Source organism: Pan paniscus, chromosome 12 (assembly GCF_029289425.2).
Source record: "Pan paniscus chromosome 12, NHGRI_mPanPan1-v2.0_pri, whole genome shotgun sequence".
NCBI lineage: Eukaryota > Metazoa > Chordata > Mammalia > Primates > Hominidae > Pan > Pan paniscus.
In genome coordinates, this window is record NC_073261.2 from 79,319,548 (window position 1) to 79,332,959 (window position 13,412).

General features: G+C 53.1%; 1 protein-coding gene across 8 annotated transcripts in view; it reads right to left on the bottom strand.

Moving 5' to 3' along the window:
- TTC7A (tetratricopeptide repeat domain 7A) overlaps positions 1-13,412 on the bottom strand; it is a 158,717-nt gene that overhangs the window by 4,286 nt on the left and 141,019 nt on the right. For all 8 annotated transcript variants that reach the window (XM_055108008.1, XM_055108009.2, XM_034953071.3 and 5 more), the window contains one exon: positions 10,280-10,482. In XM_055108008.1, coding sequence (XP_054963983.1) covers positions 10,280-10,482 — 203 coding nt within the window. The remainder of the gene's footprint in view (positions 1-10,279; positions 10,483-13,412) is intronic.

Sequence of the window (13,412 nt, forward strand, 5' to 3'; positions counted from 1 at the left end):
GGGCCTGTAACAGGATCTTCTGCCACCTGCCCCTGACACCAGCCGAGTTCATGTTTGGTAGCAACTCAGCGCTGTTTGCTGCCTGACAACTGGGCAAGACACAGCCCCAGGAAGATGCGAGGTCTCACCTACTCTGCCCTGAGCCCAGCGCTGCACCTAGGACCTGCAGACAATCCTCCTGGCACCCCGACCCTCCCAGAGAACAGGCCTCCTGGGAGATGGTGGGAACAAGAACTGACATCTCAATTTCATCCAAATGTCCCAAGTGAATCCCCCATCCCTCATCCTGGTGAGGGTGTGCCCCACGCTGAGAGAGGAGACCAGATCTGCTGAGAGGCTTCCAGTTTTCGACCGTCCCTTGGGAGATGCCATGGCTGTGCTGCCAGCCCACAGGGATTCGAAAGTGATATCCAAGTTGTTTATGGTGATCAGACATCGTACCTCCAAGGGGGCGCTTTGGGCTGGTTATAGCCACAGACATGGTTCCAGGGAGGTGCAGGGCTCTGGGGGAAGTCCCCAGAAATTCCCACCTCAGGACCCTCCTCCTCTCCCTTCCTGGATCTCAGGGAGTGGGGATGTGTGGCCACATCTCAAGTGCTCGAGACTCTGCTCTCCCAGGAAGCCTTACCCTGAGGGCGGAGCTCCTCCTGACCACACAACCGCCTCAAGGTCACGCTTAGTTACTGTGGGGCTCATGGATGTGATCCCTGTCCTGCCCCTCCCCAGGCTGAGAGGGACAGCGCCCCAGCCTCCTGCCTGCTTTGTTATTCCCCAAAGGACAGCAGCTCAACAAGGCTCAGAGCTCAGGATGTAGCCCAAATGCAGAGCCAGGGAACCCATAGGCACCCACGCACTTACAGATGTGGACCTCCGATCAGGGATGCTGCCCACGTGGAGCCTGGCAAGCCCTGCCTCTTACGGCCACGCAGGTGCAGAACCTAAGGGGCCTAAGGTCTTGCTGGGGTCTGGGCTCACACTCAGTGGGGAGCCTCCCTGTGGGACCCAGGTCATCTGCAGAGGCACAGCGTGTGGCCAGGGGCTGTGGCCTGGGAGGGGATGAGGGGAAAAGGGCCTTGCCTTTTCAGAATTCCACTGCACACCATCCCAGCCCATAAGTTCAGTGCCTGATGATGCCCTCCAAGGGCAGAGCAGCACAAAGGTCTAGGGGTGTGCATGCTTCTTCTTCGAGGGGGGCCTGCCCTGGGAAGCAGCCTTGGCGCTAGGCCAGCTGTGGGCCAGGCTGAGCCCTCCCTCCCCACCCCTGCCCTCAAGTATTTATAGAAGTTAGTTATTTTGGGAATTTTCTTTCTGAGCTCAAGGCACATTCCTGGGATTCTGTAACAGCCTTTCCAGCTGGGAAGCCAGGAATCAGCTGGAAGCTGCAGGAGCCTTCTGGTCCCTGGAGCCTGCCTTTGGGGACACCAGGGCTGCTGGGAGGAGCCTGCTCTACAGAAAGGGCCCTCCCTAACGCCACCCTGGAACATAGACACATCCTTCCAGGGAGGCCGGCATTCCAGCCCAGCTCCAGGCTCTCTGGCATTCCGGATTCTCTCAGGTGTGTCAGCCTCAACCTGTCCAACCAGACCTGGAATGGGAGGGAGGGAGGCGCCTCTCCAGGCTGAAAACCTCCCACTCCCATCACCACAGGCCTCCTGGAGCCAGGGCAGCTCCAAAGCCACAGGGTCCCACTTCCCTGATATGGGGAGGGGAGCAAACCCTTCCAGCCCCACCCAGTGCTGGGGTGGGATGTGTTCACCCCAGAGCCCCCTGGGCCTCAAAAGAAGAGGCTCCTGCTGAGAAGAGCCCAGACTCACAAGGAGCCCAACCTAGGTGGGGGTCTCCTGGGGTAGTGAGTGCCTGTCCCTTTCTCTTCTGGGGTCCTTTACAAGTGAGATGTAGAAGAACACCAGTAGGCCTCTTCAGCTGGGGCTAAGGGTTGTCTGTTTTCAGAGGGGCAGGGACCAGCGGCCAGGGGCCAGATGGGTCACATCCTGGAGGACTCTGCAGCCTGAGGAGCCACCAAGAAATTGACTTCCTTGCCAGCCGTCTCCTCTGGCCAGTGGCTGGGCCTTTTCTCCTCCCCTTCCTGGGCTGGTATCAGGTTCTAGGTCTGTAGGGGCCTCTACCCATCCTGGAGCAGTGCCTGGCCCAGCCCTCCAGGTCAGTCAAGAGGCTGTGGCTAGGCCTCTGGATCCCGGGTTCTAGAAGTGAGTCCCCGTGATGGGGAGTGAGAAGGGGGCTCAGTCACAGAAGCTCCCCTCTCTGGGCAGGAGGTGCAGCCAAAGGCACAGTGAAGGCCAGTTTGGGGAGGGGGCTGCTGGACAGGGAGAAAGGGCTGCGTTACCTTCTCTCTCCATGTAGGGTGAGTCTTTCTTTTCTTTTCTTTTTTTTGAAAAAATTCATTCTGGAGCTTAATTAAGCCAGCAGTGCTCAAGTATCATTCTGATCTGAATCTATGACAGGCTTCCTCATCAGGGTTGGTGATGGACTTCAGGAGCCTACATCAGCTTAAGGTTTTCCCAGAGTCCTGAGCCAGGGCTCAGGGTGTGTGTGTGGGGCTGTGCCAGCCCAGGGATAAGGTGGGTATGGAGGGGCCTCTGATCCCCACTGAGCAGGTGCTGGGGGACACACCCTCATACCCCCCAACACCATGGGCCTGCAGAACCCTCTACTTTCATCTCCTCTACTTTCCCATCAGGGAATGTGACCTCAGGCAGCACTGGCGAGGGGTGAACAGAAAGCTCACAATAAAATTATCTCATCAGAGGTCACAGAGCCAAGACGCTCCTATTGAACTTTCCTGCCAAGCAGAAGCAAGATTCCATGTCCGCTCATGGCCTAGACCCCTCTAAGCCACCTGCCACAGCTCCGGAAACGAACACAGAGAAAGAAGCCTAGAGCTGGTGGTGCGTCCTGGACCCTGAGACATGGGGCATAAGCAGCAAAGGCCACTGGCCCCAGGAACCCGGGACCCTGCTGTTTGTGCACTGAGCCCCACCCAGTGTCAGGGCACCTCCAAAATGCCAGGCACTGAGTGTCATTCCTCAGCTGCTCGGGACATCCTTCCTCCTTCAAGTCAGAAAACAGATGCTGAACCGGCATGGCGGTAGGTCAGGGCCTCCCCGGAGCCTGCCACCACAGAGCCTCTGCCCCAACAGGCGCAGATTACCCAAGGTATCTCCCTCGTCCCTCAGCTCATTCTCCCCCGCAAGGCAGGCTGCCCTCCCCGTAGCTAAGGTCAGGCCGGGCCTTGCACTGTGTGCACTCTTGTCCTGTCCACAAGGCAGCTAGGGTCTGTGGCCTTGGCCAGCTTCCCCTGTGGACTCAGTGAGGATGGAGTGGCTTTACCGCAATGAGTCTTTGGGGCTTGGCACCAGGTTTCCACTCCCCCCCGAGAACCAAGAGCATCTGAACATGGCCCGGCAGCTATGCTTCAAAGTGAAAAACATAAAAATAATCCCAATGACTGGGCCACTAACTTATGGAATTATTTAACCTAATTCTAACAACAGCCCTAGGTGCTTGGTATAGCAAGCCTCATTTTACAGATGAGAACACTGAAGTTCTGAGAGGTTACAGAACCTGGTCAGTGAGTGAAGGCAAAGTGGGACTCAGGTCCAGGTCAGATGAACTTGAAGGCCCTGCTCCAACCTGCAGGTGCCTCCTCCCGAGCCAGCTCTGATACTCATTTTAAAAACCATCCCAGCCAACCAACCGTAGGAGAACCTCGAAGGCATCTTGGAGGTCCCTGTCTCTGCCAGGCACTCCCTCCCTGTCTTCTCAGCACCCTGCTGGCATCACAAGGAAATCTGGGCCAAAGACCCTCATCCCACACTAAGAATGGTCCAACAGAAACCAGCCTGGTCCCAGGTGGGGCTCAGGCTCAGGCCACATGCCATCAAGTCATCTATGTGAATATAGTGATAAAAATGCCCAACGTTGACTTATCTTTTCACAGCTTTCAGTTCACCTGAGCCCTAAAACTGCTCCTTGAAGTCACAAGAGAGTCTAAATTATCATCCCAATTTGACAGCAGAAAAAACTGAGCCAGTGCTATGGATTGAATGTGTCCCCCAAAATTCATGTGTTAGCAACTTAAGCCTCAATCAGCAGAATTGAAGTGTGAGACCTTTAAGAGGCTTTGCCCTCCTGAATGGATTGATGCTGTTATCTTGGGAGGGGGTTCCTGGTAAAAGGATGAGTTCGGCTTCCCCTTCTCTCACACTCTCTTGCCCCTCCACCTTCCGCCATGGGATGAGGCAGCAAGAAGGCCCTCGCCAGATGTGCCCCTCGATCTTTGACTTCTCAGCCTCCAGAACTGTGAGCCAAATAAAAAGTTTCTGCTTATTGTAAATTGCTATAAAAAATATATTTTTTAAAAAGGCCACACATGGTGGCTCATGCCTGTAATCCCAGCACTTTTGGAGGCTGAGGCGGAAGGATTCCTTGAGCCCAGGAGTTCAAGACTAACCCGGGCAACATAGTGAGACCTTGTCTCTACAAAAAATAAAAACAAAACAAAATAATAATAAATTACCCAGCCTCAGATATTCTGTTACAGCAACACAAAATGGACTGAGACACCCAGTGAGGAAAGTAACCCTCAAGCGCCCCCATAACGCAGGGCTGCTTGTCTTATGTTTGTCACCTCTCATATCTGGTCCAACCCTCCATGACGGGGGAGAGGGCCAGCCAGCAGGCGGAGGGGGTGATGGGTGAAGCTCTGTGTGGCCAGAGTTCATCCTTTTGGCCTTAGAGACCAGAGCCTTCTTGTTAGAGTCCCAGAGCACCTAAAAAGGCCCAGCCCAGAGCCTCAGGGCTTGGATGGGCAGAGCTCTGGCCCTCAGTGACTCAGGTCCCGCCTTGGGAGGTACCAGGGGTGGTGGTAGGGAGCTTCTGGGGACTTAAGATGTGCCCCCTCATGCCACAGCCTGGGGTGAGGGATGAGAGGCTCTGAGGCCATACCCACGCTCTTGATCCTGCAAACCCACTTAAAGAATGAGGCGGCCTGCTCCACACTGGCAGCAAGAGGGAACCAATAAAGGGAAATCATTCATCGTCACTCTGTCATCAAGAGGAATGCAGATAACAACACTGTCTTCCTGTCTTTCCAGGGGCATTTGGAGAGAGAAGAAGCTGGGTCACATGCCAGGAATGCTTCAGTAACTGCATCCCAGGAATTACCAAATTAGCCAAAGCTCATGCAGAGCCATCTCCCCACTACTGCTGGGGTGCCTGACAGGGAGAGGTTCTGGAGAGCCTGGAGCTCCCTCACCAAGAAGAAAGCATGAGGAGGGGAGGGGCTGGGGAAGGGGAGGGACCAGGAAACTCCTCCTCTCCAGAGTCTGCCCCTGGGAGAAGAGGGCAGAGTGCCACCCAGACACCTCGCTTGTCCACTCATGCTTGAGGGTGTCAAGTTGTCTCTTGCAGTGCAGACAAGCTGCACCAAAGTGTCCACACTCTCCTTAGCCAAGCTGAGGGCAGGGAGAGTGGGTGGCTCTGTGGCCAGGGCTAGGACCTTCTTCAGGGGCTGCTGAAGGATAGCAGAACATGCCACCCCAAAATATGTCACTTGGGCATAAGGATTGTTTTGAGCTGAAGGCAACTGAGAAGAAGCAGAGAAAAGAAAAGCTCTCTGCCCTCCCCCTATTTGCCTAAAAGCAGGATATAAATTTATAAGGATGTCCCTCCTCCCCTCTCAACCAGGAAGGACAAAGGTTGATCACAGAAGACAACGTTAGAACCTTATCAGCCTGGAGATGGCACAAAGGAATCTACATAACAAGCGCTGCTAACTGGCCTTTGTCTACCATTAGTTTCCCATTGATTTGTCTTCCCACAATTTGCCATCCCCAGAGACTCCAAGTCCTTTTTCTTTGTCTCATTGCTTCTTTTAAATTGTATGCTCTTGGTTGAAAATGCTATGTAAGCCACAGTTGTAAGCTACCTCTTTTTTTTCCTTTTTGAGACGGAGTCTCGCTCTGTCACCCAGGCTGGAGTGCAGTGGCGCGATCTTGGCTCATTGCAAGCTCCGCCTCCCAGGTTCACGCCATTCTCCTGCCTCAGCTTCCCGAGTAGCTGGGACTACAGGCGCCCACCACCACGCCCGGCTAATTTTTTGTATTTTTAGTAGAGATGGGGTTTCACCGTGTTAGCCAGGATGGTCTCGATCTCCTGACCTCGTGATCCGCCCGCCTCGGCCTCCCAACGTGCTGGGATTACAGGCGTGAGCCACTGAGCTGGGCCTCTAAGCTACTTCTTTAAGCTTTTCTCATTTTCCCTGAGTATCTCCCATGAATACATTTTATACATGTTAATAAAGTTCTGTTTGTTTTTCCTTGTTAATCTGTCTCCTGTTACCAAGGTCCCAGCTAAGAACTCAGAAAGGTAGAGGGAAAATTGTTTTTTCCTTCCTTACACTGGGAAACCAAGTCAAGCCAGTCATTCCCTGAGGTGCTCTAATCTCAGCTTCATGACCAACCAATGACCCTCCCACCATGAAGGTCAGGTGACTTCAAAGGAACGCCCTTCCTGGGAGGGCTCTCAATGACCCAACCATTCCACCAGTCACTGTTGGGACTCCCTGGTTTCCTCAGGTACCTCTTCTGCCCTTGGAAGTGCCTGGTGCAGAGGGGATCCAGGGAGGTGGCAGGGCAGACATAAGCTCCAAGAGGAGTGCAGGCTGCCGGGGGTCCCTTCCTGGGCAAGCCTTGAAGCCCTCTCTGAAGAGCAGTGTCAACCAGCGACTCCTGCGCATTCTGGGAGGGCCTCTGCCTTCCTTCTCACGTTTCCCCATTGGCAGGCAGGCAAAGTTCAGCCTTCCCCTTCTTGGCTAGAATTTTCTGCCAGTGAATTCAGTTCTGAATACCCCAGCCGAGTGGGATTTCCAGCTACTGGAGAGAAGTCTGGGACCACACTGGCAGACTGTCAGGACCTGCTCCTGTGATTTCATTTCCACTGCAGAGAGCACACTTCTTTTTCTTTCTACGCTTGCCAGTTTCCCGGAGGCCCCTGGCCATCCTTGAGCCTGGCACAGACGGCAGCCAGCAGGACCAGAGCCTGATGGACAAACCTGGGACAAATTCCGCTGGTTCTCCTGCCCAGCAGAGAACTGCCAAGGTGGCATCTCCTTCCTGCCTGGTCTGGATAGAAAACCCTAAGCTGAACCCAGAGCAGGGCTAGAACCACAGAAACATCCCTTATTGCATCTAGGGCACCGACAGGGGGACAGGGAGAGTAGAGAATCTGCTCTTGGCCAAAGCTTATATTCTTAGAAACATGGGGTCCCCAGCCCCTAAGAGCAAAGTCTTCAACTCCCAGTGGGCTTTCTTCAGCCTCTTGGCACTTGCCAATCCCACTCCAAGGACTACAGGGCCAAACCCAGCACCCACACAGCACACTAAGAATATCTCCACCGACCACTTTCCAGACCTCAGGGAGTGGGACTCACCCACGACCTCAGAGGGCTCGCTCCAGCCCAGGCTTGTGGGTGGCTGTGCCCTCAGGGGAGGGAAGGCTCTCCTTCCCCTTGTACTGATCAGAGGCCAACGTCCTCATAAAGTCACAGTGGCATGGTAAGGCCAGAGTGTCCTCCCTGGGAGCCCGCCCTGACTCCACAGCAGGGATACCTTCCACATTCCTCTCTTGGTAATTATCTAAGGCTGTACCAACCTCCAGAGTTCACAAAGGCTCAGATGACTGATGGACATCTTTCCTCTACTATTTTTACAATGAATCCCTTACATAAATGTGAAACTGACCTAGAATGACAGCTAGTCGTTCCTATCATGTTGTTTCACGTTGAAAAAGATTCCAAGATCACATCTTTGCTCAGTGGGAAAAAGGTGCTGTGATTGCTTAGCAATGTCTGACACTGGTGAGGGACTGAAGGGGGGTGAGATACTCCATGCTGTGCTTTGCCATCTCTGGGATTGCACTGCAGATATTTACACTTTCACATGCATCACCTCATTTGATTAGAACAACACTATGGCCCAGGAACGAGGATTATTATGTACAAAAGGGGACACCAGGAGCATGCAAGTTAAATGTGTCTTTTCCTAAGTCCCCCAAGTGGATCAGGGCCAGAGCCAGGATTAGATCCCAGATGTCCTGAGCCTCAGGCCAGCACAGGGAAGACACTTAGATCTGGGAACACTTGAGATCGACTCACTAAAGTGTTCAAATGTCTTTAGAAAATGAGTGCTTAGCAAATCTTCCCCAGGCTGAACATTTGCTATTCTTTATGCATATGTGTGGGATGCTGGCAGGAACAGAGCCTGTAGACGGGATGGGCTGCCCACGCAGAAGCCGACTGCCCCTCTGGTTGCTTGTAACTTTAAAAGAGGGCAGGCCTGGCTCTGACTTGCTCTAATTTCATCAAATCAGCAAGGCACCCCAGGAAGGAAAAAGGGACCATTTCAGAAACATCTGCAGGGAGCCACTCTGGACGGCTATTCAGTTACCATGGAAACCTACCCTTGGAAACTGCTTCAATTTCAGGAAAATAGCTACAAACAATAATAAGCATAAATGAAAAATGGTACACTGTTACTTCAAAATTGTACTTGTTATTGGATTCTGTTGGGTTTTCAGGGCTGAGCCTGCAGGCTTATATCCGTGAACACAGTGGAAGGCAGACATCTCTGCCTGGCTGCAGGCCCAATGATATAGCCCACACCCTCCCTCCCACTGCCCTAATCAAGTTTCTGGATGTGACCTCTGGCGAGGCATTTATCAGAGAAGCTAATGTCTAAATTGAGGGAAGAAGGAGGAAGCCTCTTGCAGAAAGCAAACATTTGCTGAGCTGACTGGAAGGCAATGCAGCCATGTGGGAAGGAACATGGACAAGGGTGTATGGTGGCTGCACGGGCTTTCTTCATTTGAGGCTGAACATTCACACAGACCTAAGTTAGAAATCTATAGAAATCAGGCAGCGGGAGTAAAAGCTGAGCTGGGAATTTCTGTTGTATTTCCTTTTCAAGGACTGTCAGGTTGGAAAGGACCTGATGAAGATGACCTGGTCTGGCTCCTCCCCATGACGTTGCATTCTCTCGGCAACACTCTCACCAGATGATTACTGAGTATGTGCCTAGACTATGCTAAGAGTTATAACGTTTTCCCTGACATGGCTGAAATCTAACTCCCTGTAGCTTCTCCTCACGGACAAATCAGCCCCCTTTTGGCAATGCCAACTCTTCAGCCATCTGGAGCCATTCTCCTGATGCCTCTGTGCTCTCTACGTGCCAGAAGACGTCAGGGATACCCTAATGGCTGTTCTCCTTAACACTCTCTCACAGGGGGACATCCAAGGTGGAACCCAGACCCTAAGAGGGAAAGATTGTTGCTAACTGTGGGCTCCTAGATTATCCTTCAAAAATCACTTGTGCAGATGCAGGCTTGCAAGCTTCCAGATCACTATATTTATCCGGATACATGTTCTCTGGAAGCAGCAAAGGAAAGCAGGAAAAAATGATCATCTATAGGGTCTAGTATATCACCTGTCAGAGCTGGTGCTCAATAAATGTTGCCTGGACCAGAGGATACCCACCGGACAGATAATTAAAACTAAGGTTCAGAGAAGGTGGCTGATTTACCCATGATCACCAGGTAGAGGTAAGGCCAGGACAAGAGTATCAGCATCCTGCTCCCCAGCCTCTGAGCTTCCCACAGGGAGGCCACTGTGCCCTGGACACCCAAGTCCTGAGCCCATGAATGAGGACCAGGGGCTACTGGATCCTCTTAGCACCCCAGGGACCATTCTCAGTGTGTGCTTAAGTCAGGTCTGACATGACAGCCCACCCCAGAAAACCCCCTGAATCCCACCAAAGAGATGTGGAACTCCTTGGAAATGGAGGAGACAGGGAGGGTCTGGGGACTCCCAGAAAGAAAAGCATTTTGGTAACCACCTAGAGTCTGGATTAGCCTTCAGGGCAAGGGTCTGATGGTTAACAATGAGAGCCTTTTGGGGCTAGATCCCTTTGCGGAAACCTACAGCAAAAGGAAGTCACAAAGAGTATCAACCAAACCTTCTAGATTTTGTCATCAACACAGACCCTGATTGAAGGGAAATGGCCTGTGTCTACAAGAGAAGGCTAAGTATCCCAAGAACTGTCTCTTCCAACAGAGCAGGAGGGAAGCCCCCTCCCCTAGACACCAGGGAACAGCAGTAGCAAGGCACAGGCAGGCAGTGGAGTATGGGGACAAGGAGGGACAAAGCGGGATAAGGGCCCTGAGGCTGTGGGAGGAGGTGGTGGGAGCGCGGGGGGCTCTGACTCACCAGGCTATGCATGATGCGCACGCCATCTGGGTTCACCGTGAGCGCCTCCTTGTACAGCTGCTTGGCCTCCTCCAGGTTGCCCTTCACCTCAGCCAGCCGGCCCCGCATATAGAGTACTGAGTGAGAAGTGGGGAAGAGGCCCGCCGCCTCCTGGATGCAGAAACCTGCTTCCTTGAGGTGCTGCTGCTCCATGAACAGCTCAGCTGCAAAAGCAGAAGGGCAGTGGGAGGTGTGAGTGGTGGGGAGTCAGAGGCATCCTGACCCCCTCCCTGCATCCTCAGAGCCAGGGAACTAGTCTTAGGTGACAAACTCTATCCCACCAAATCACAGCATGGGACACACTGACTATAGGATGTAGTGGGAACACTAGGTAATGGTTTCTGAGTGCTTCCTCTGTGTCAGGCACCTTGCTAAGTGCCAGTCAATGGCACCAAGATCGTCCCAGTTAATGCTCACAAAAACCCTGTAGAACAAGCATTTTTTGTTTGTTTGTTTTTGTTTTTTTTGAGACAGGGTCTCCTTTGTTACCCAGGCTGGAGTGCAGTGGTATGACCATGGCTCACTGCAGCCTTTTTTTAAAAACAAATTAATTAATTTATTTAGAAACAGAGTTTCCGTCTGTTGTCCAGGCTGCAGTGCAGTGGCGCGATCTCAGCTCACTGTAACCTCTGCCCCCTGGGTTCAAGTGATTTTCCTGTCTCAGCCTCCTGAATAGCTGGGGTTACAGGCACGCACCACCACGCCTGGCTAATTTTTGTATTTTTGGTAGAGGGGCTCAGGCTGGTCTCGAACTCCTGGTCTCAAGTGATCTGCCCACCTTAGCCTCCCAAAATGCTAGGATTACAAGCGTGAGCCACCGTGCCTGGCCTCACTGCAGCCTTGACCTCTTGGGCTCAAGCAATCCTCCTACCTCAGTCTCCAGAGTAGCTGGGACTACAGACATGTGCCAACATGCCCAGCTAATTTTTGTATTTTTTTGTAGAGATGGGGTTTCGCCATGTTGCCCAGGCTGGTCTTGAACTCCTGGGCTCAAGAGATCCTCCCACTTCAGTCTCCCAAAATGCTGAGATTATAGGCATGAGCCACCGCACCTTGCACAAGTACTTTTATTACCCCACTTTAGAGGGGCAAAAACTGGGCACAGAGGGGTCAAGGCATGGGACTAAGGCCACAGTGGGAGTAAGTGGTGAAGACAGGGTTTGCACTGGGCTGTCTGACTTCAGAACCTCGCGTGGGGATGTGGCGTCCCCTGAGCTAAGAGCTTGCTCAGGTGACTCCAGCCTCTTTTTCAGTGTTCCTTCACTTTGTTCATTGCATGTCCAGGGAGAAGGGGATGGAAGCAGACCAGGGAGCTCTCTTTGGGCCCCTTGGTCTCCCAGGCAGGGGCTGACTGAAGGTAGGCGTGTGCTCAGAGCCAGGGAGAACCAAATGACCCTGCCAAGGATGGGGTGGGAGGATGAGGGAGAAGAAGCTCAGGGGCAAAGGAGGGCACAAACCAGGCAGTGTTGGTAACAGCTACAGAAACCACCCCTGCGCTGATGGAGAGCTGATGGGCCAAGCCCCAGGTTTGGGAAACATTTTCTCATTAATCCTGACAGCAAGTCTTGGAAGCAGGCAGGTGCTATCATAATCCATACTTAAAAAATGCAGGTGGCTGGGCTACAGGCTCACGCCTGTAGTCCCAGCACTTTGGGAGGCCAAGGCGGGTAGATCACGAGGTCAGGAGTTCAAGAGCAGCCTGGCCAGGATGGTGAAACCCCGTCTCTAGTAAAAATACAAAAAAATTAGCTGGGCATGGTGGTGGGTGCCTGTGGTCCCAGGTACTTGGGAGGCTGAGGCAGAGAGTTGATTGAATCTGGGAGGCGGAGGTTGTGGTGAGCTGCGATCGCGCCACTGTGCTCCAGCCTGGGCGACAGAGTGAGACTCCATCTCAAAAAAAAAAAAAAGGAAAAAAAAGCAGGCTTAGGAGGTTAGGACCCCACTCCATTCCCTCACTGAGAAAGGGCAAAGCCAGGGCTGGACTCCCAAGCAGTTCTGTGGCCTCCCTCCAAAGCAGACACACACCCCTTTGGGCCAGCAGGCAGGGGAGGATCTGTCCTGCAACCAGAGGAGTAGGAAATGCCGCAGTTTCTCCAACCCAGGCCAGCCCACACAAACACATTGCAGACCCACGCGGCACAGGCACACCCCACGGCAGGCACTTTAGGAGACGCGGCTCTTCGGCCTCACTGGGCACTCAGACTTTGTCCAAAGCAGCCCCCAGGCTTGGCTGCCCACTCCTGGGGCTGAGCCTATGCTGAAGGCACAGAAGGATCAAGACACAGATGGGGAACGCAGAAGGGCCAGCAGAGTCTGACTTGTGGTTTTGCCAAGAACCCTGCCTAGCAAAAGCTGACAGCTGAGGTTACCCTAGTTCAGATTATGTCTGGGGTGGGATAGAGAACAGAGATGCCCAAGGGAAGCTCCCAGAAAGAGGTGGAGAAACCAGGCCCAGACATTCCCTCTTCCTGTCCCAGTAGGCAGCAGGAGAGGCCTAACTAAAACCTTGACTGCAACACAGGCACTGAGGTACTTAGCACGAGCATTGCCTAAGGTTCATTGTGCAACCCGAGTAGCCTGCCACATCCTAAAATACAACGCTTTCTGAGTGAGAGGACTCTGGTTTTTCTCTAGTGGAGATGAGAACTTGGGAGGATCAGAGAATTAAACACAGAGAAGCCAGGCTTCCTGGATATGGGAGAGAAATGCGGGCTCTAGTCCCTGGGGACAGCCTGAAATGGAGGTTCCCAAGGCAGAGAGCAGAGGAAATGGGGTCTTTGAACCCAGGGGCAGATGGCTGGTAGGGGGAGGGGTCAGAGATTTGGCTCTCTCAGCCTCAGCTCTCCCTCTCCGCTTTGCTGTTGAGCTGCTGCTGGGGCATCTGAACAGGCTGCCCTCATAACTGAGTGCTTAACATACAACTATTGAGTACTGACTATGTGCCTGGTCTCCCCACAAGGAGGAGAAAGAGTGGGGCCAGGAGTGGGAGCAGCTGAGCCACTAAACCACTTCAGAGACCAGGACAGTGGAATGACAAGTGCCACATCTGAGTGTTATGGGCACTCAAGAGGGGCTAGGTCGATGCTGCTGGTGT